Source organism: Somniosus microcephalus, chromosome 12, assembly GCF_052327205.1.
Source record: "Somniosus microcephalus isolate GS21.2 chromosome 12, FLI_Smic_1.0, whole genome shotgun sequence".
Lineage (NCBI taxonomy): Eukaryota > Metazoa > Chordata > Chondrichthyes > Squaliformes > Somniosidae > Somniosus > Somniosus microcephalus.
In genome coordinates, this window is record NC_140998.1 from 199,656,989 (window position 1) to 199,679,636 (window position 22,648).

The following is a 22,648-nucleotide window of genomic DNA, read 5'->3' on the forward strand; positions in this document are numbered from 1 at the left end:
ATCTGCCCTAACATCTCCTTATCTGGCTCGAAGTCAAGTTTTGGATTTTTAACACTCCTGAGAAGTGCCTTGGGACGTTTTACTATGTTCAAGGTGCTATATAAATACATGTTGTTGAATGTGACTTCATCTCTGCTGCTTGTTATTTTACAAACTTTTTCTGCTTTGTTATCCTTCATCTTCACGAGTGTATATCAAATTTAAATTTAGTGAGAAAATTGCTATTACCTCCTTAAAATTAGATGATTTCTCCAGAGTAATTAAAAATGAGTTTTACTAAATGCAGACCAGAATGTACATGATGCTAAAACTGCAGGAAGGTAGCATAGACAATATGGCTTTTTTTTTAAAGTCCAGTACCAAATTTTAGACGACCAACAAAGGTTACTTTAACAGCCCAGATTTTGAGGTCAACAGCGAAGGAACGGTGCTTGCCGTTCATTACACTTACAGCTGCCCACAGACTTTTCATGGGCTTTTGAGTGGCAACTTACGGTTACTCGAGATCCTTTTCAATATGGTGCCTTTTAGCGGGGATCTGTAGTGCGTGTGAGTAAAGCAAGCAACAGTGTGTCTCTTCATCCAATCAGATTGAAGAATCCTCACCGAGACACGCAGACTAAACCAGGAAGTATAAATTAGAAGATTCAATATAAAATCATGTACAGAAAGTACATTAACGATTTGGAGGAGGGGACCGAGTGTAACACATCAAAGTTTGCAGATGATACTAAGATGGGAGGGAAAGTAGTGAGTGAGGAGGACATAAAAAACCTGCAAGGGGACATAGACAGGCTAAGTAAGTGGGCAGAGATTTGGCAGATGGAATACAATACTGGAAAGTGTGAGGTTATGCACTTTGGCAGGAAAAATCATAGAGCAAGTTATTATCTTAATGGCAAGAAACTGGAAAGTACTGAAGTACAAAGGGATCTGGGGGTCCTGGTGCACGAAACTCAAAAGGTTAGTATGCAGGTGCAGCAAGTGATTAAGAAGGCCAATGGAATGTTGGCTTTCATTGCTAGGGGGATAGAATATAAAAATAGGGAGGTATTGCTTCAGTTGTACAAGGTATTGGTGAGACCGCACCTGGAATACTGCATACAGTTTTGGTGTCCATACTTAAGAAAGGACATACTTGCTCTCGAGTCAGTACAAAGAAGGTTCACTCGATTAACCCCGGGGATGGACATATGAGGAGAGGTTGAGTAGATTGGGACTCTACTCATTGGAGTTCAGAAGAATGAGAGGCGATCTTATTGAAACATATAAGATTATGAAGGGGTTGGATCGGGTGGATGCGGGGAGGATGTTCCCGATGATGGGTGAAACTAGAACTAGGGGGCATAGTCTTAGAATAAGGGGCTGCTCTTTCAAAACTGAGATGAGGAAGAACTACTTCACTCAGAGGGTGGTAGGTCCATGGAATATGCTGCCCCAAAAAGCTGTCGAAGCTACATCATTACATAAATTTAAAACAGAAATAGACAGTTTCCTAGAAGAAAAGGGAATTAAGGGTTACGGGGAGCGGGCAGGAATTTGGACATGAGTCTAGGTTCGGATCGGTCATGGCCCTGTGGGTAGCGGAGCGGGCCCAGGGGCCGTGTAGCCTGATCCTGCTCCTGTTTCGTGTGTCTAATTCTGTTAGATTCAGGAGATAGTCCTGTCATGGTGGATTGGCGGTTAGGATCAGATCAGCCATGATCTTATTGAATGGCGGAGCATGCTTGAGGGGCCAATTGGCCTACTCCTGCTCCTATTTCTTATGTTCTTATAAGTGAAACAAAGTGAGGGAAAGAGAGATGGGATTGAGAGAGAAAGATAAAAGAGACAGAAGGAAAAAGTTTTTTTTTTTTAATTCTAAAATCTGATGGAATGAGACTCTACACTTGTAAAAGTACGTTTTCAGTGCCAGAGAGGTTGTTCAGCAGTAACTAAGATTTATCATGCTGTTAAAATTTTACTTGCACCTGAATGCACAGGCCCTGACTCTTTCTGGCATGTTTAGTGGGTAACTGGTGGGCACATACGGAAACTTCATGCCCTTCATGTATTTTAATGCCGAATCTATCTGTGAGGTACTGGTGTAGTGAAGCTTGTGGAGGAGTAGAGCAAATCGGACAGCAGCTTCTGGATTTCTGCGTTTAATTGCGCATGTGTGGATGCCAGAACTTGCTGTCCGATTTACTCCATCATAGCGGTGAACGCTGATAGTCTTAATGGAAAATCCGGGCCATGATGTATTGGAAATTGGATCTTTAAGAAAATAATTTTATGTAAAGAATGGGTTTACAAAAATAAATTGTTCTGTTGCTAACAAAAAATCGTCTATAACAACATAGTTTTATTTGCAGCAATATAGTCAGATATAGAAGTAGCACCTAAATGATGGATTCGTTATTGAAGGTTATCAGCATCTGACTAGAGTTCAAATGGAATATTCAGCCCCATGACCTCACTGTGCCATTAACTGACAAACTGATGTAGTCTTTGTCCTGTTTGTAACTGCGTACTAATGAACAAAAAGAAAATAATATTGTTGTATAATATAGTGTGGGGCAGGCTTGATAAACCAGCTGGTCTTTTCCTGCCCGTTGATTACACATGTTTGTATAATAATCTTAATAAAGCGGTCTTTCTTTATGCTTCTCACATATTCAGTTTATTTTGTTTTTCGAACAGAGCTACCAGATCAAGTTTTAAGAGTTTTCAAGGCAGACCAACAAAGTCGCTACATAATGATCAGCAGAGATACCACCGCAAAGGAAGTGGTAATTCAGGCACTTCGAGAATTTGCAATGACTGCTGCTCCTGAATCATACTCGCTATGTGAAGTCTCCGTTACTCCTGAAGGTGTTATCAAGCAAAAACGACTTCCGGATCAACTATCAAAGCTCGCCGACCGAATCCAACTTAGTGGCAGGTAAGGATGACTAAAATGCCAGAATCAATGTTCCTGCAAGGAAACCAATTAAAATAAACTTTTATTTACGTTGGATTTGGATGGGGAAACACCAAGTTTGAAGCTATATTTAGAGCATTATCTATAGGTGTAATGCATACAAGCATAGCAGCATGTCAACCTCTGAATCAAATCGGTCACTACTTTGGGTGAATTATTTTTTCTCTCATTTTGTAAAGTGTTCTTTTCCCCCTCCGATTGCTCCCAACCCAATGTTCCCAGTCCTCTTTTCAGGGGCTGGCCACTGGGAGGTGCATAGAGGCACCTGAGTTCATTTACTGCTTGATGTTTTTTTCAGGGCCTGCCCCTCATGGAATTCAAACTCAGTTTAGCAAATCATCAAGAAGAAGGTTGCAGACATCAGGCAAGCTGTTGCTGCCGATGTTGCATAAGAAAATGTATGGCTGCAAATCCAGTTTGAGGATAGCATAGTGGGTGATGAGAGAGATTTCTAAAAAGTTGTGAGAATGTTAGAGCATCATAGGAAGTTCTGTTTCTGCTGGACTATTGATCTGAATGCAGTGCAAAAAAAGTTGGGACGGGGAGGATGACAGTTAATTGCTCGCTGGTATAAAATAAATTGAAAAGAGAAACGATTTACACACCTGGAATAAGTCTGATCAAAGTGTTGTTGCTGTATTGTTTTCCTTTCAGTTAATGTAACGTTGATTATTTTTGCCTCCCTAAGGTACTACCTGAAGAACAACATGGAGACAGGGATACTCTGCTCAGATAAAGATGCTCAGGAATTGCTCCGGAAGAGTCATATCATGCTGCTACAACTAAGCACTATTGAAGTTGCCACCCAGCTCTCCATGAGAAACTTTGAACTATTTTGTAACATTGAACCCACCGAGTACATGGATGACTTGTTCAAACTTAAGTCAGAAACTGAATGTGTCAATCTGAAGAAATTTGAGAACATTATCAATCAGGAAACATTTTGGGTTGCAACAGAGATTCTTCGAGAACCAAACCAACTGAAAAGGATGAAGATAATTAAACACTTTATCAAGATGGCACTGCGCTGCAAGAACTTTAACTCCATGTTTGCAATTATCAGGTAAAAAATATATATACCAGTAAGAGAAACTTTTACTTCTAAAAAATGTTTTTTTTAAATCACGTTTAATTCTTGTATTCACAGAACAGAATCACAGATACCCCACAGTGCAGATAGAGGCCATTTCGGCCCATCGAGCCTGCACCGACACATATCCCACCCGATCCCCGTAACCCCTACACCAACACATATCCCACCCTATCTCCGTAACCCCACGTATTTAGTCCCCCTAACACTAAGGGTCAATTTATCATAGCCAATCAACCTAACCCGCACATCTTTGTAGGAAGGACTAAACTCTGATAATGGTACAAGTTTCTAATCACCTTTTGCTGTAAATAGAATGCAAGTAGCATAAATGTTCGATTTTAGTACACAATCCAACTCTATCATTAAGTTCAGCGAAAATGTACCCCTACCCCAACTACCTTTGAGTTTAGAGCTGGTAACTAAGGCCTGGAAATTCGAGTAGGCCGAAAACGTGCCGGTAACCGCGCAGGCCAAAGCTAATGGCCGCCCGCTGAAAGAACGCAGACAGGTATTTTGGTGCTGCCTGCTAATTGACATGAGCAGAGTGGAGAAGCTGTTGTGCAACGTGCTCTTTCCGGCGCTAACCTCAGCAGGAGGCTGAAGATCGCGTCTGAAGGATCGGTGCGGGGTTTTGACTGCTCCTGGGTTTTGCTATCGAGTCTGCTGATGGTGCTGGAGAGGGATGGTGATGCACCAGCTTGCAGCTAGCAGTGACAATGCACTAGCCTGCATACCACATAGGTGATTCACTCCCTGGTGAGTGGGTCTTATAGCACAGGCTCAGATCTGGAGTGACCGTGACTGGAAACACCACATAAAGACTGTGATACAGATGTCCTTAAATCGTTGCATGAGGCATCAATGGAAATAAATTTTAAAATGGGGAACATGAACTCTTGGTCAGGAGTTTACTGGTGTAAATAGTGCAGAAGAGAGTTCAATTAAATTTTTAACAACAGCAGACTTTTGAGAAACTCTTGGTGAGAATATGCTGTCAAGCTTTTTAAAAGCAGACTTCCAAACTTTGCATCTCATTTTATCAGTTCCTACACTAGAAAAACCCAATGTTTAAAATTTAAGGAAATGCAGCTTTGATTTTTCTTGATATTATTACAATTGTAGTACAGTAGAGTTTATTTTAAAAGTATTTATCTCCGATACTGTTTGACTGACATGGGGGGAGATTTGATGCATCTCATTGGAAGCAATTTTCACTCCAATAGCGCTGCATAGTTAACAGTTATCCAGCAGCAGCTGTTTACTGTGTGGATTGTAGCACACAGCCGCTTTCTCCCGCCTCTACTCGCTGTCAACGTCTTCACACACTGGCGTGCTTTGGAGAGGGCTGTAAGAAGAGTGGCAAGCTCCAAAATGAATAGCGTGCGTCAATTCAGTGTTGCACGGCAATTGACGTCACAGTTCCGCTAATTAAAATACTTGCCTGAGCACAGGCAACGGCAGTGCTGCTGACCTGCTGAAAATGGCATCCGCCGTGGGATCCGCCAGAAGTGGGGTGGCCGCCAATTTTTTCAACAAAACAGGCCTTAACGGCCAGTGCTAACACCTCCAATTTCTAGGCTTAAGTATTCAGCCATGTGGCATTGCAATATCTGTCAACAGAGAAGCTTAAGATGGTTGAAATATGGTGAGGTGTCTGGCAATAGGTACTTTGGAGACAAGTTCAACAGCAACAGCACAACAACTTGCATTTATATAGCAGCTTTAATATAGAAAAACATCCCAGGGTATAAAACTGAGCGAAGGCTTCATTGGCTTGAACTGAAAACTGTAACAGTCTCAAAGTAGCACTTAATGAGGTGGGTGTTGAGCTGGAGCACAAGGCCTCTTTGTACCGTATTCAGAGCACTAACATTTTTCTCTAAAGCCCTTTTTAGTGTTTTACTGGCATGTATGAATGTTTATTTTCAATTTCACCAGGTACTTTGTGTGATAATTTGTAAACCTTGCAAGGCTTTATTGAATTTAATGGGCAGCAGATTATGAAAGGACAGTGGAATGGTGCAGTTGGCCCAGTAAAGAACCAACTAATACAACTATAAGGATGGAAACAAGAGCAGAAGGGGATTAGGGAGAATGTAAAAATGATAGCGAGAGGTAGCAAATGGAAACTGAGCCATGCTTGATATATGACTCAGGCTGAAATTAAACATCTACTACATGCTACCACAACACAAAAGCAAAGCACTGCGGGTGCTGGAAATCTGAAGTAAAAACAGAAAATGTTGGAAATACTCAGCAGGTCAGGCAGCAGCATCAACATCTACCTCTACACATATGTAGGAGAAGCCTGCAGAGAGAGCTGTAAATTTAAAATACCTTCTTTTGTAGTTCACTTTGCCACGCTGGGATCCTTGAACCACAACACAGTGCTGGGAGCACTTGCATAAAAATGAATTTTCATCAAAATTGTATTATGTAGAAGTTGCAACTGAAATCTATCGTTATTCTGTGTGTTGTATTAAAAAAAACGAATCATATGTTAGTGGAAATATCACAGAAGATGGAAAGACGTTGCGGTACTGTAGACTTTAATAGCAGTCCTATATTGGTTTGAAATTACTCTGTTGACAAAAATTTAAATGCATCACTATCCTTTCCAAATGACTCTAATGTGAAGCTTGACCTGATGAGCATCATATTTTCCTTCAAATGATGACTTACTAGAGTAATCTGAAGGAGTTGTAATTCTTCACTTACAAAGCTGTAGTAAAGCTTGATTCGGCAAATGTGTTTCTTTCTATTGGAAATGGAACAATGGCAATGATGAGCTTCTAAATGGAGGGACACAAATGTATCCTTTGCTTTTACTATTGTAAGAAAAGGGAATTAGTGTTGAATAGAGCATTTTCAAATGTGAAATGTTACGCCTTTTTATAAGTTTCAAAATTGTATTGAAAAGTAACAAAAGCTGAAAAACATGAAAAAAAACAAGATTTATTGTTAACACTAAAAGTTGTTCAAGTGCATATTGTGCAAAGATTGCAACCCTACTTAAGGATGTTTAGTGTACAAAATTTTAATGAGTTATATAAATAGTAAATCTCTGACATAAGTTAAAATATTTGCTTGGAATATATCTTTTATTATGATTGAAATATTTAGATTATGTAACTAGTTTCAGTTACAAGGAAAAAGTTTGTAAATTGTAGTCCCAGTGCTAGAATATTGTAGGGGCAAAGGATAAGTGGGTTAGACCAGCAAAGGAAGTCTCCTGTGTAGGGTTCTCAAAATTCCCACATTCCCCCAAAATTATGGATCAAGGGACCCTGTTTGGACAAGTTATTAAAAACAGGGTCCCCAAAATGGCTTCTGTAACCTCGTGACCAAAACCGACAGGATTTTTGAAAGCAAGGCCCTGCAGACAGGCAGGCCCCGAAACGAAACTTAAAATGCAGGAATCTGTGAAAAGGACACTCTGGAGCCAGACAGCTAAAGTATACACAGAATATGCATTCATTCGCCTTGAAATAGATCAAGCTAGAATGGGCCTAGAATCGAGGCCATTAGGCTTCTGCATATTTAATCAGTAACAGCTCACAGTAGCCATCAAGTCAGGATGGGGACAATTAAGCTTCATCCATGACAAACAACCAGGACATCGGGGCCATTAGACCTGGAGACAACTGCTCCAGTAGTCGTTAAAATAAATGGCTGTAATCATTTAAACAAGCCCGCCAAAAGTTAGACAAAAGGACTGACCTGATTTGGCGCGCAGATAAGGAGCTGAAGAACGGGTATAATTGTAGGCCCATCAGTGGTGATCGCTCTCTTGCTCTGCCCTCTTATCGTTTGGCTTTTGGCCTGCTGCCGCTCCTTCTCGTACCCTGGCCTCATGGCGGGCTCTCTTCTCGCTCCCCGCGCTGCTCAACAACCAAGGACGCCCATTACACCGGGGCCAAACGTGGGAGAACAAAATCCGATTCGAAATCGCACAGAACACACAGGCCACAAACGGGCAGACGAGACGAGACGAAGAAGAAGGTGAACCGGTAAAGGCAGAGAAGGGCAGCGGAAAGACGCATTGGGGGACAAACGCCCAGTTATAAGCTGGCGTTTGGTGAATAAGTTGGCATTGTGTGTATGGACAGTAAAAACCCCAGTGTAAGAGCCCAGTTTTATGAATAAGCTGGTATTTTAAGCATGGGTAGTGAAATCACCTAGACGGTAAAAACCGCTAACCGACCCCCAACCGCAACGTTACCGCCGATGGCCACCCGGGGAAGAAGAAGACCCATCGCGACTCGACAACGATGGTAGCTGAGGAAAAAGGAGGGTGCTACGCATCAACAACTTCAGCGCTGCGCCCTGAGACCACGTGGTGACGGGATACCCCAAAGGACAGCAAGAGCGGACCTCAAAATCAACCCATTTAAAGCAACAGGTTTTGGATTGGTGAGCATGAATTCCTGGCCCCTCATAGCTTAATCTAGTTAGGTATAGGGGGTGGGTAAGGATAAGGGGATTGTTAATGTAGTTGTTTTCCCTCGATGTGCCGTGTGTTCCCCATTCCCATATAAGTGTAATTGTTTATGCCTGTATTTCATACCAGTAATTTTCATAAGATTGTTTTATTCTGCTTTTAATAAAATGTTGGTTTTCTTGCACCAAACCACTTGTCTACTCGATTTTCTGTATCGCCGCCTGTACCTAAGTCCGGTGTCTGGAACCCAGGGGTGTGGGAGCGATTCGAACCGCTCCAAGGCAGTCCGAGGTGAAGCTGACTGGGCGCACGCCACCCCCTACACTGGCAATCCCCAGTGCTTGCTGAAAATGACAGTGAGCCAAGGACTCCTCATTAACCAGCATTACTGACTTTCGCAATGAATTCGAGGTGGAAATGGAAAGTGGGGTGTAGCGATTGTTACATTTTTTCTGTTCATTGTTAGCAATATTAAAGCTAGAGCTGAATAATACAAACAGAGAATATATTTCTGCTTTAAACTCAGAAAAATGTAAAGTTTATTTGAATCGATCGTGGAAAATATGAAATTCTAATGGTCTAAGTTGTGCTGTGGATCTTATTGTCTTATAAAGATGCTGTGTTTACAAATGAGAAATGTTTCTGCAGGACGTGTTCACCGGTTATGTTGCTAAATGTGTGCTGCACCCTTGCTGAATGGTTTTGGCTACTGATATTGTGAATTGAAACCTACCCACAATCTTCATTTCAACCCATAATGGCAAACATTCAATGGTTCATATAAAAAAGGGGATACACATCATTTCTGTCTAGTGTTTTAGAGATTGAAACATTGCGGTTTAAAAAATTTTTTTTAAAGGTGGCTAAATTTCAAGTTAAGTTGGCGGTTTACTTCTTAAAAGACCTGTTTAGATTTTGTTGTAAGTAATACATATTGTAATTTTGTTTTGTCTTCTCTCAAAACCTAGTGGTCTACAACTTGCACCAGTGGCACGACTGCGGAATACTTGGGAAAAACTTCCACGCAAATATGAGAAGTTATTTCAGGATCTTCAGGATTTCTTGGACCCTTCCAGAAATATGGCTGAATACTGCAATGTTCTCAATAACCAGAACCTGCAGTCTCCCATTATTCCTCTCTTCCCTATGATCAAGAAATATCTGACATTCCTGCATGAAGGTAGCTCTATTTAAAAAAAAAAAATTGTGACTGTGGTTTCATTTTTGCAGTTTTCTCTACTTTAAATATCAGTACTTTTTTCACACCATGCTCATGATTTGTCAATTATCTTGTTACGGTAGCACATCTTGCATTACCATTTAATTACTTTGTGGGGAATTTTAACCTGAAAAAACTTGGGGCGAGGGGGAAGTTAAAGTGTTAAAAGTCTAAATCCTGACCCCGACCCGCCTCCGACCCGCCCACTTCTGAGTTTAACTGAGGGGTCACGGGCAGTCAACCCACTGCCAGGAGGCGGTTTGGCACTTTAACTATGATAATGAGGTCTGGAAGCCTCATGATTTAAGCTGGTGTGTAGGTTTGACTGTGGTTGGCCGGGAATCCCAGGCCTCAGGACTCCCGGTAGCTGCAGTGAGGCGAGGACCGCCATGACTGTTGCACTGACCCCTATTTATGCCACGCTATTGCGTGTTCAGCAGTAATTTCAATTTCATCTCGGGCCTTAGGTGACTAATATAAATAACTCGAGCTTTATGAATTTATCTGAACCACTCAATTAAATTACTGTGTTGTGATCATTTCTAGTTATATCCTATTCTCCACTAGATGAAGCTATGTCACCATAGGTCAATTTATTTGTTTCCCAATAAAGGTACACTTGTGTATATTGTATCTTGTATACATCGGAATGCTAAAGAAGGGAAATATTGAAAACAAAGTTTTACTCTTGTCATTGAGCTTGTGCAAGCCCATCACTCTTCAAGTATGAGGAAATTATGTAGTCACGATATGACTTGGAATTTATCAATAACAGTCTGTGATATGGGGACTGAAAATAAGAAGAATTTGAGGATCTTTCTTCTATTGGGTGAAGGGGTTCCAGGCCACTACCCTGGCCTGAACCCTACTGATGGGGCCCACATCCACCGATGTGGAAGCCAGTACTCCTCACCTCACTGGGCGTACAACTCTCCACAGATGCACCGGATCCCAACTGAGCCAAAGGTGTAGGTACTGCCGGTGTAGGAATCCCTGCCCCTGGCTTTGTCCCATTGCAGTCAATTGCCTGGTAAGTGTGAAGGAAGGTTTTGCCCCTAACAAGGCCTGGACACTCTGCACTCCACAGAGGAAAATGCCACAAATTCTTATTTTTTTAAGTAAGTGATCAGCCTCCTAACACAGCATATGGCTGCAGTCGGGTGCTTGGGTAACCCCTCCCCCCAGGATGGACAGGCACTGGTGCTTCCAGCCACCATCGTGGTCTTTGTTTTCTGGTAGATTCTGCTGGTCTCCTAGCAGAGTTGCAGCAGCAGACTCACAAACCCCCCAAAAGATTTCTGTATTGTTCTTTATCCTTTATAACAGTTAACTTTCAAAGAATACCGAAATATAGACTGAAAGATCAATGACTGTTAAGGTGACTTTTATTTGTCAAGCTGAGAAATGCTGATGGTACTGGAAACTGCACGCCATTGGGCCTAGGTTTTTAAAAAACTAGGTCAACATCCCTGGGCCGCCTAGTTAAGAGGTGATGATAGAACTGAGCTCTGGAGGTTACAAACCCATTAGTTTCTTATGTTTATTTATGATGCCCTGCTTTTGAAATGCATGAATAGTAGAAATGGAAGTGAGCCCAACAAAGCTTTCTGTCCTCAGTGACATTCACTTCTACCATTCTGAGCTGAGTGCAAAACACATGAAAATCATGACTTGAAAGTAGAATTGGTTAATCTTTGCATTCAGCAAGGTAAGGGATGTTAGTGCTGGGAAATGGCTTCTTTCCTGCTTTGTGTATCGTCTCAGCATCAATTAATCCCACATTAGATGCACCACATTCAACTGCACAGTAAAGCTTCCTCTATTTTTTGGTTAACTCAAATCTTTGAAGAGAACTTTCGACTGCACTTCATACATTTTTTCCAGCATTCTCACCAAACATCCTTATGTCCCTTCAGACTGAGCTTTGTTGAGTTGAGGTTGCTAAAGCTCATTTTACATAAGAATGTTATAAAGTTGAAGAAAGCTTTCATCCCGTCAGTCTCGGCTGAGCTCAGACCGAGGTTCCTTAGCTGAAATGACTCTATGCTGGTCCATGCTGCTACCAAATCCACTATCAAAACAATGTTTTAACTTTACATTTTTATAGTGTTTGCAGGCATTTGGATGATGTAAAATCCTGGGAAAGAAATTGAGCTTAAGAAAGTAAAACACAGGAGAATCATAGGTCTCACTACACAGTCTAATCTTTCAGAATGCCATGTATTTATAATTACGGTGTGATTTCCCTTTAACCTTCCATTTTCACTAATTAATTTGCAACGTCTACGTTAGCATAGCTGCTAACCATTAATAGCTCTATCCTGATTTACGGTCGGTGCCGTCCTCCTACCAACATCCCTATTATTGAAAGCAATACTCATCATGCAGCCTCATACTCTGACTCATTCCTTCACTGTTATAAAACTTTGGAATTCCTTATTTCACTCAGTCTTTCCTTCCTCCTACAATTTTCAGACATTTAAAACTCAAGCTTGCTGTCATCCATTCCCTACTTCCTGATTTACCTTTTCAACCTTGATGGGGCCTCAGTCCTTCGCATGGGGTTCTCTGGATGTTAAATAGACATTTTAATGTGTAAAATTGAAATCTGTTTAGCTGTCCTCGTCAGGAATCATTTTATTTTTTCTTCCCTTAGGGGATGACTCCAAAGTGGAAGGTTTGGTGAATTTTGAAAAGCTACGGATGATTGCTAAAGAAATCCGTAATGTTGGCTGTATGGCTTCAGTTAATATCAATCCTGCTTTTATGTTCAGAACAAGGTTAGTGCTATCTGTTCACAGAATAATGGAATCCATAGTGATGTAAATTGAGCCAATGAAAATTATTCATTGTACAGAATTAAATACCTCCTCAGAAAGGCTGGATGTGGATAAAATTGCTTTTTGTTCTTAAAAGAATAAGCACAATTCAGATTGTTTCAATCCAGAAAACACAGCAGCATTGGTGCTCTGAGGACACAAACACCTTGCTTTCCATTGAAGTAACCTGCCTGATACCTAAGTGCTAAGAATTGCATAATCAGCAAAAAAAGTGTAATTATGTTACAGTTATTTAATCATAGTTATTTTGGCGCTGTATGTTTTTGGTGTTTCATCCAGGTGTACAGTGTTTCACATTTTTTTGAAATGTCTCTTTCTTCTGCAGTGCAATGCAGGTCTTACATTAGCAGTCTGTAGACGACAATTCAGAAGTGTCTTATATTTTATACTATTGAACAGGAGCTAAATGAATGCATCAAATAGCTCCTATTTGTTACTATAACTGACAAAATTGTGTACAGTCCCGTATTTTGCATATGCACTGTTTTGATTTTCCAAAATCAAAAGTATTAAATCAGTTCAAGTTTGTAAACCCATGATGGTGAGAAATTGAAAGTACTGACCAAAGAACAGCTGTAGTAACTTGAATAACAAAAGCCCTCCCATAGCGTCCTTGCACTCATTTTACTAGTTCCTCTTGGAACTCTCTTTAAAAAAAGATCGTGGTAAAGTACATACATGTGTATCAGCAAGGACTTGCATGCAGCAAGCTAGCATGTGCACCGTTTTCAAAAAGATTAGATTCCGATCCTGGGCCTCCTCCAACTGCCGGCGCGCAGTGCTTGCGTAACCCAGGGGCGCAGTTAGTTCGATGTATCCCCTGGGATCACATGGGCCATGGAGAACCAATGGTAGCAGGGAATGCCCATTCATAAATTTGACAGGAAGAGCTGTCAAAAGTATAAATACTATAAGCCCCCAAAACATAACTAAAACTTCAAATAATTTTTTTTTTAATCACATTTTAAAAATCACTATAAATTACATAAAATAACTATTTTAAACAATATTTTAAATTTTTGAAAAATTAATTACAGTTTCTAACGGGGCTAAAAATAAACTTACCTTTCTTTAAAGTATTTAAAAATAATAAACCTGTGGAAAAAATGTTTTAATTTTCATTAATTCACCACTTACCTTGTTAAAAGCAGGCCTTGCGCCTGCTTTTTAAAAGTGTAACTGCTGGAGACTTAGACTCCCGGAAAAACCTGAAAAAACCCCGAAAGTTCCATGCGCACGCGCTGCCTCTCCGGCGCACGTGTTCGACCTCTGAACCCCTTCAGTTAAGGGAACGGAAGTTCTGGTTTCCCACGCATGCGCTGTGCATGCACGAAACTGGCACTTCCGTTGGGCCTACGCGTGAGTACCCAGCGCGTACTCACCCGTGGGGACCCGAATTTCTGGGCCAATATATATGATAAATTGTCAGATTTTTAGCCCTGAAAAACAGTAACTGTTTAAAAAGTCTTTTTAAAGATAGACATTAAAAAAAATTTGACAGTCATAATTATGTGGACAATTAAGTATTATAATTACAATATACTTCCCCTTTCCTGCAGCATTAGGGATTGAGTTTGACTTCTGGTTTCATCAGTGGTTCAGCTTAATGTTGGGTTTGTATCTCCCTTGACAGTAGTTGATAGAGATACATTTTAATAAACTTTAGGTACTTATAAATGGAAAATTGGATTTTATTTTTTTAACTTAATTTACTTTTACAGGGAAAATAACCACATATTTATACATAATTTGTTAAATACTTCCACTGTAGTGGAAAAGTTTTATTCTAAATATTTATCTGTATTTATTGGCATCCTGGTAGCTCAGATGGTGGGAGTGATTTTTGAAGTCTCAGCATTCAGTGATTTTTGGGCTAAGCTGCTGATGGATTGCAGTCCCAGTATCTGTTTATCGATCTTATGTAGAGGGAAAAGTTCCATTCTTTGTGAGTGGAAGAGATTGGCTGCTTAAATTGTACCTTCCTTCTGATCATAAAGTGGTGTAGAGAAATATTTAGTTAATTTTGTTTTTAATATTGTCAGGATTTATTATAACTGCTATTTAACATCAGCCCTGCATGAGCTTCAACTCCTGCTCCAACTGTTCTGCCGGAGTAGTAGCTTCTTTTAAACCAGTGGGCAGAGATGCTTATAGTGCTGTAAAGTTTGATTGCCAAGTTGAAGCAGGATAGGGCTATCTGCAGAGTAGTTGCTGGTTTTTATTTCCCTTTCACTCTTCATTCCGTTTCCTTCATTTTTGTCTGTCTGACTTACTGGAATGAGGCAGTGTTATTTTGAGCTTGAACAAGACTGACCTCAATCTGACTTTTGCATGTCCCAGTCATTGACCTTCCATGCTGAAACCAGCGGCATCTCTCTTTCCCCTGCAGCAGGTTGTTGAGCTACGGCAATACAAATGCTGCAATGCTAGACGAGAAACGGGTACGTCGCAGCTTGTTTCTCAATGCAAAGGAACTCTACGAAGATGCAAAGATGGCTCGGAAAGTAAAACAGTACCTTGCAAACCTTAACCTTGACATGGATGAAGAAAGCCTGCAGGCCTTGTCACTGCAGTGTGAGCCAAGTACTAAAAGATGTAAGTCACGGAACTTTTTTATATTCTTTGAGAAAACATTAATTAATTTGCATTGTATCAACAAATGAAGCAACCAGTAGTTCAGATTTCATTAGGCTGTGGGTTAAAGGAAACATTCAATTTCCTTCCAGCTGTGAAAAACAATAAATAACAATTTTGAAATGGTTTATTAAAATACTAGTAGTCTTGACTTTAAATATGATGTTTTGTTACAAAAGAAATAATTTATAATATGGTTCTTCTGTATAATTAAAATGAGATAATCCATTATGAAGTTAGGATTTTAAATTCTTTTTGTGATAGAACATCTGGAGCAATCTATAACATTCCTTCACATGCAGTGTTTTAACTAAAAATAATGCCTGAATGTTTACTTAAAACTTCAACCTTTAAGTATCAATTGAGTGCTCCCGATTCACGACTAATATGCCAATCCCATTCAGCAGGTTGAAGCTGCTGTCATTGCTGTTCAATTTGCAGGTCCAGTGAAATGACAATCACCTTGGGTGAACTGGTTCAAGTATTTAGCACTGAAATATGCACTAATATTACAGTTTAAACACTAGAAAGGCTGCAATAAACCAACACTTAATTAAAAACATACTATGTTAAATATTTAATTCTTATTTATGGTATTAATGAGAAGTATTCCCATGGGGACCAATTTTGAAGTAAAACCAAAAAAATGTTTTTTGGACGATTTTAAGGGATATGATAAAGCAGTATCTTCCTATAAAAAGCATGATGAGGACTCGGATTTTGCAGTCAGCGGCGAAGGAACAGCACTTGCCGTTCACCTTGCTGACACCTGCCCACAAAGTTTTGACCAGCTTTAGATTGCAAATTTGCTCCAATGCGACGTTTTTTCCAGAGCACCGCCCACTACAGGGGATCTGTGGCGTCTGTGAGCAGGTCAAGTAACAGCAAGGCTATTCAACCAATCAGATTGAAGAATCCTCACTGAGACACGCAGGGCTGGATTTTCAATGCGGCCTGGAGGCGTGATTGGAGGCATGGGGGGGGGTTAAAATCGCGAAAACTGGCGGGCGGGACCCCGCCGCCTGGTTCCCAACTCCGAGCAACTTTAAATCAGTGGAAGCCCTTGCGATTGACAAAAATATCTGGATTGCGATGGGGTGCCTTAAGGGCCACATGTGTGCAGTCAACGACGCCCTGCACCCTTGGAAAGCCTGCCAGATGAGCTATTCCAACCGCACGTGCCGTGACACTTGCTTGATCATTGGTGAAATGGATGTGATTGTGTGCGATGGCAAAGTGGGCATCGGTTACCTGCGTGATGCAAGTGTGTGCGGCCGCCTGGGAGATGCCGCTGATGTCTGCTGCTGACCCCTGGAATGAGCCTGAGGCAAAAAAGTTGAGTGCGGTGGTGACTTTGACGGCCACTGCTAAGGGTTGTCCACTTGGTCCTCTGGCCTGCAGGTCTTTTTGCAGCATTGCACAGATGTCACCCACTACCTCTCGTGAAAGTCAGAGCCGCCTTTGGCACTGCTGCTCAGACATGTTGAGATAGCTGACCCTGTGTCTGTAGACCCTGTTTGGGTGGTGTCTCCTGTGCCAACAGGCTTCCATGCGCTGGCCCCTTCTGGCCTGTGCATCTTCAGGTGGGTGAGCAGAAGCTTGGCGCTCCTGTTGTTGCTGCTGCTGTTGGTGCTGCTGTTGTTCCTGGTTCTGCTGGTGCTGCGGCTGGTCTTCGTCCTCATCTAATGTCCAGAAGGGAAGGAAATAAATGGCTCCCATGCTTCTGGTATATGCCTCAGTTGAGGAAGCGCTCAGTGAAGGTGGCGAGAGGGGTTTCCCAGGAGGTCACACTGGAGATGGGTGTCAGGCTCCAAACTTCCACAGCTGTGGTTATGCCTTCTAAAAGTTCCCCCAGACCTGAGACTACAAAGTCCTGCCACCTGCAAATGATGGCTGGTCAAATCTCCACTTAAATGGTTGAGCTGCAGCTGATAGTCAGCAATCCAATTGTGCTCCCACCAGCTTTCACCATCGTGTTTCAGAACAGGCGTGTTTCACGTGGGAAAAAGGTTAAAATCGCAAAGGCCTTTCAAAATGGCATTATAGAGGCAATTTAGTGCTTGGTAAGGGCCTTAATGGCCTATCCCGCATCTTGGAGGCGGGACGGAGACTTGACCATTAGACACGAATTAATGAAAATTGCTTGGAGGCGGGTTTGGCCCGCACGCCAGTTTTTGCAATTTAACCCCCCCCCCCCCCATACGCCTCCAATCCCGCCTCCACGGCCCAATGAAAATCCTGCCCATAGTGTATAGCATCGGATGTAAGATTACATCGGTGTTCTGGTGTTTTTCTCTTTACCTTTGGATGAAACTTTGCAGGACATTCCTTTGGGGAGTTGCATGGGTTGGGTTGAGTCCACAGTAGTGCAGATTTGACATGGTTTTAGAAAGGAATGGGCGAAATGGGACGTATTACCTTTCCTTGTTCCATGTTTTATCTTCTTGTGAGCATTGATCATTAATGAGGCTGCGATAATCTCATTTACATGTGCAGGTTCAACAACTCCAAGTCAGATCCCTTGACTATTTCAACAAAATGTCCATAATACCTACAGATAGATTTGAAATATGCAAAAATGTGTTAATGAGAAATCTTTTAAAGTTTTTCTTTTCGAAAGGTCCTGAGAGTGATACTTTTCCAAATTGGTGAGGACCAATATGATGACAAGGGTAGAAACTATCTAATGTAATTATCTTCATGGGCTCTGAATATGGTTACACTAACCCTTTTGTTAATTATTTTATTTTTTTGTAAGTATTACAATTAACAAGTAATATAGAGACAGGTTATATTGTAATTGTAGATGCTATACTGCCAAAAGTGCATGTTTAAAATCTCAATTTCTGGATTATTTGATAGTTAAATGGTTAAGATAATGCTTACAGAGCAGATTCATTGACTGTCTTGTACTGTAGCTGCATTAATTATGTGGAATTTTGTTTCAGCCATGGAATTTATATAAAAAATTAATAGAAACACATTTGAGTATATTATACATTGCTGATGGTGTTTCAATTGGCAAGCTGTAAACCTAAGGGATCGGGTAACAGATGTCTTAAATCATGGAGAAGTGCGGTCAATATTTCAAATGGGATTATGCAGTAAAATGAAAACATGTTTCATCTGTATCCATAAAATGTGACTTGCAAAGAGGAGAAAAAAATGAGTTACTTGGATTAGCAATACACATCCACATTAATTCTCGAGCCAGCTGGATTGGCAGTTTGGAGAACCATAAAAGAGATTTTATATTGTAAATAAAGCATGATTCATTTTTTCAGTAAATTGTTATATAAAGGCTGAATAGTACACACAAAAAGGCAGAATGCTTACTTCCATGGAACAAATAGGCACAGCGAATGTTTGCAATGGAATCTTTATTTCATGAAAAGGTTATAACCAGACTTGAAAATAACAGAAATGCTGTATTGGGACTAAGTTGGAAAAAATGGCCCTTGGTGAAGTTTTTCTTGTGTCAATAATTTGCAGGCCTCTAGTTCACATTTCCATTGATGTGACTGAAAAATAATGCCCCATAGCATTTGGACACAAATAGCACTTTAAAGCTCTATTTCCTTTAAACCATTAGCATCTACCAGAATATGTGTATCTTGAAAACAGTACAAATCAGTATAGTTAATAAATTCTATTGCTGCACTCATTAATTCAGTAAAATTTGCTCATGAGACCTGGGGGTGGTTGACACATATTATGGTGGCTTCACAAAAGTGCCAGACAGTGAAATATATGGCCCAGTATTTGATTTTTAACAGTTAACTACTGATTTCCAATGGTGTTGTTTATGGGTAGTCCAAGGTCTGGCACACAGTTGTAATGTGTAGATTCTTATGTGGAACTGTGTTCAACGTCCTTTTAAGGCCACTGCTCAGACACATCCTCTGAGGAAGTGTTTAGAATAGTCACATCCTCAGATCAATTAAAGGCTAATTATTGGTTGCAGTTGCTTAAAATTGACCGTGTTTGTAAATCCCTGATTCTTGCACTGACGGTAGGCCGTGTTAGGAAAAAAAGAGCAGGATTTGGCTAGCTTTCTTTTGCCTTTTTTAAAATACTTTTGACACTTTTGAAGTGCGACCTTTTAACGATGATACATTCTCACTGGATGTAAGACGTCCATGGCAAAGCACACGGGATATTGGACATGAAAACGGGTCGGCTAAAAACCCCACAAAGATCAGCATTGAAAACAGAAAAAGGTGCATAAAATAGAAAAGAAAAATATACCAGCAAAAATATACAATAAGTGCAAGAAATAAATGTAAAATAATTTATTTAAAATAATTTATTCCTTGCACACTATTTTTAGGTATATTTTTGCTGTTTCAAAAAAAATTATTCAATGTTTATGTACTTTGCTGTTTTCTGTGCTGGTCTTTGTGGAGTTTGTTTTGCCCATCCCTTTTCCTGGCTACTTGGCTCTCTGCATGCCATAGAAACAAATTGCATATGATCCATTGCAGACTTGCACAATTGTAAAGACTGCAGTGAAAAAACATTTTGAAACTGCTGTGAAAAGAAAGAAACAATGAAAGGTTGCATGTAAAGTAAGACTAACTCCAGATGTGCCAAGAATAAAATCAGGTTTGATTTCTCATCGGTGGTCGCTGGCCGACAGCTGTGTGACCCCCCTTGGCCCACAGCTGCATGACCCACCTTGGCCCACAGCTGCGTGACCCCTTGGCCCACAGCTACATGACACCCCTGGCCCACAGCTGCGTGATCCCCCTTGGCCCACAGCTGCGTGACCCCCCTTGGCCCACAGCTGCGTGACCCACTTTGCCCACAGCTGCATGACCCACCTTGGCCCACAGCTGCGTGACCCCCCTTGGCCCACAGCTGCGTCACCCCTTGGCCCACAGCTGCGTCACCCCCCTGGCCCACAGCTGCATGACCCCCCTTGGCCCACAGCTGCGTGACCCCCCCTGGCCCACAGCTGCGTGACCCCCCCTTGGCCCACAGCTGTGTGACCCCCCTTCGCCCACAGCTGCGTGACCCCCCTGGCCCACAGCTGAGTGAACCCCCTTGGCCCACAGCTGCGTGACCCCCCCTTGGCCCACAGCTGCGTGACCTCCCCTGGCCCACAGCTGCGTGACCCCCCCTTGGCCCACAGCTGCGTGACCTCCCCTGGCCCACAGCTGCGTGACCCCCCTGGCCCACAGCTGCGTGACCCTCCGGCCCACAGCTGCGTGATCCCCCTTGGCCCACAGCTGCGTGACCCCCCTTGGCCCACAGCTGCGTGACCCCCCTTGGCCCACAGCTGCGTGACCCCCCTGGCACACAGCTGCGTCATCCTTCTGGGCCACAGCTGCGTGACCCCCCTGGCCCACAGCTGCGTGACCCCCCTTGGCCCACAGCTGCGTGACCCCCCTTGGCCCACAGCTGCGTGACCCCCCTTGGCCCACAGCTGCGTGACCCCCCTTGGCCCACAGCTGCGTCATCCCTCTGGCCCACAGCTGCGTGACCCCCCCTGGTCCACAGCTGTGTGACCCCCCTTGGCCCACACGCATGTTCCCTACAGAGAAAAAAGATGGAGACACAAAGAGAAAAATAAGTAAGGCTAAAACAGCAAATCGAAAAACTTTAAAATCGACCATAACATATGAATATGAAATTTAAGCCAATCAGGTGCAATTGTGACACCCAAGATATGAGGACAGGGGCATGTGCGATATGCACTATTTCTTATATATTTTGATGCAAAAGTATGGCGAATAGGTAGTTCACTGGGTTAGAAAACTGTCTTCACTCTGCTCAGGATGTATCTCTGAAGCGAGTACATGGCTGGAATTAAAAGCTCACTCTGGTACAGCTCACTGGGGCTCCAGTTCATTGCACCAGTCTCAATAATGTTTTAAAAAGTAAAACTGAAAACTATATATTTTTTATTCCCCCTCAGCTGGAAGAAAAGATTTTTCAACCTTTTTTGTGTTTATTCCTTTCCACAACTTGTAAAACTAAAGGGCAACTATTGTTTTACAAACTGTCCTTTGCAGCTGTGAGTCTTGTGACCTGCAGCATGATGACACTGTTGCACGATATGTTACACTTCTGAAACAAAAACCGCAGGGACCAAAAATAAAAATCAAATCAACTAATACCAAAGCATTTGAAACAAAGCTGAATTGCAGCATGTTTCATTCCCCCATTCCAAGAAATACATATCTTTATAAGTGACAGCAAGTTAAGTGATTTAAAAATTGTCAGTTGGAATCTTGCTTTTTCAATGAAATCTGTACATATGTAATTTCTTTCTTCATTGGTATCTAGTAGCCAAGAGCAGAGGAGAAAAGAAAGCAGGGAAACTTTCAGATACATCTCCAGTTGCTCCCAGATCAGGGGCACAGCATCAGAAGCAGCAGCAGAAAGTAAATCAGGCCCTCCAGGTCCCAGCTGTATCACTGTATCCATCACACAAGAACGTGCAATTTAAAGACCTCCCTCCATTTGGTAATAACATTTTAAAGAATAATTTGCTGCTCTGCTTTTGAACTAAGCGTTTGCTATTTCCCTTCCACAAAGTGCGCTTGAAAAATAACCTGTCTGCAGAGCCATTTCAGTAAAATATCAAGTGCTTTTGTTCCAAAGACTTGTGAATTTGAATATCTTTTCTTTACAATTGTATATTTGTTCAGCATTATTTTGCTTTGTATGTGTTGAAATGAACAGGGTTACTTTAACTGCATTGCTATTCCAATTTCTGTCCTTCAGGTACCCATTCTCCTCAAGCTTTGAAGAAAATTCTGTCCTTGTCTGACGAAGCAAATTTGGATCGAAATAAAAAGCAGGCAGAAGATACTATATCAAACACATCATCCCAGCTGTCGTCTCCTCCTACATCTCCTCAGACCTCGCCAAGGAAAGGTAGCACCTTGGAAAGAAAATGCACCAGATCCAAAGATGTGCCCTTCCCAACCCTATGACAAAGCAGTGTATTTGCTAATGTGCTGTGGTACAAATACTGATAGGGTTTGAGATTTCCAATCTGCTACAAGCAAATTTTTTCGTCTGCTTAGCCCATATGCCCAAATCTGTCGCATCACTCCCCTCTAGTGGTTATTCATATGTTATGTGCATTACCATGTCAATGGAAGAAGTGTGGTGTTTGCTAGTTTTAAGCAGCCCGATGCCTATCTTGCTCAAAACAGAAAGGAGCTCTGTTAAGTCCATGAATGATTGAGACATGGACTAGCAGGAGAGAAACAAACAAGTCTTTACTGGTGAAAGGCATAAACGAAACTAACCAACAGAGGCTCTCTAGTGCCTTTTATACAGGGGTGGTCACTGCCGGTATTGCAGTCTGAGACCAGTTATTCTCTTAAAGGTACATACACAACAATTCCTCCCCTTTTAGATAAACAGTACATAACATTCATTTAACACTAATGATAACGAATTACAATCACAATTACTGTTGCTAGATACATTGGTTAAGTTT

General features: G+C 41.6%; 1 protein-coding gene across 1 annotated transcript in view; it reads left to right on the forward strand.

Annotated features, from left to right (window-relative positions):
- The window catches only part of LOC147109881 (rap guanine nucleotide exchange factor 2-like), an 83,448-nt gene that overhangs the window by 36,708 nt on the left and 24,092 nt on the right, over window positions 1-22,648 (forward strand). The window contains exons 5-10 of the mRNA XM_086002416.1: window positions 2,683-2,923; window positions 3,651-4,025; window positions 9,465-9,676; window positions 12,372-12,495; window positions 14,948-15,150; window positions 21,481-21,578. Of these exons, the coding sequence (XP_085858542.1) occupies window positions 2,683-2,923; window positions 3,651-4,025; window positions 9,465-9,676; window positions 12,372-12,495; window positions 14,948-15,150; window positions 21,481-21,578 (1,253 nt within the window). The remainder of the gene's footprint in view (window positions 1-2,682; window positions 2,924-3,650; window positions 4,026-9,464; window positions 9,677-12,371; window positions 12,496-14,947; window positions 15,151-21,480; window positions 21,579-22,648) is intronic.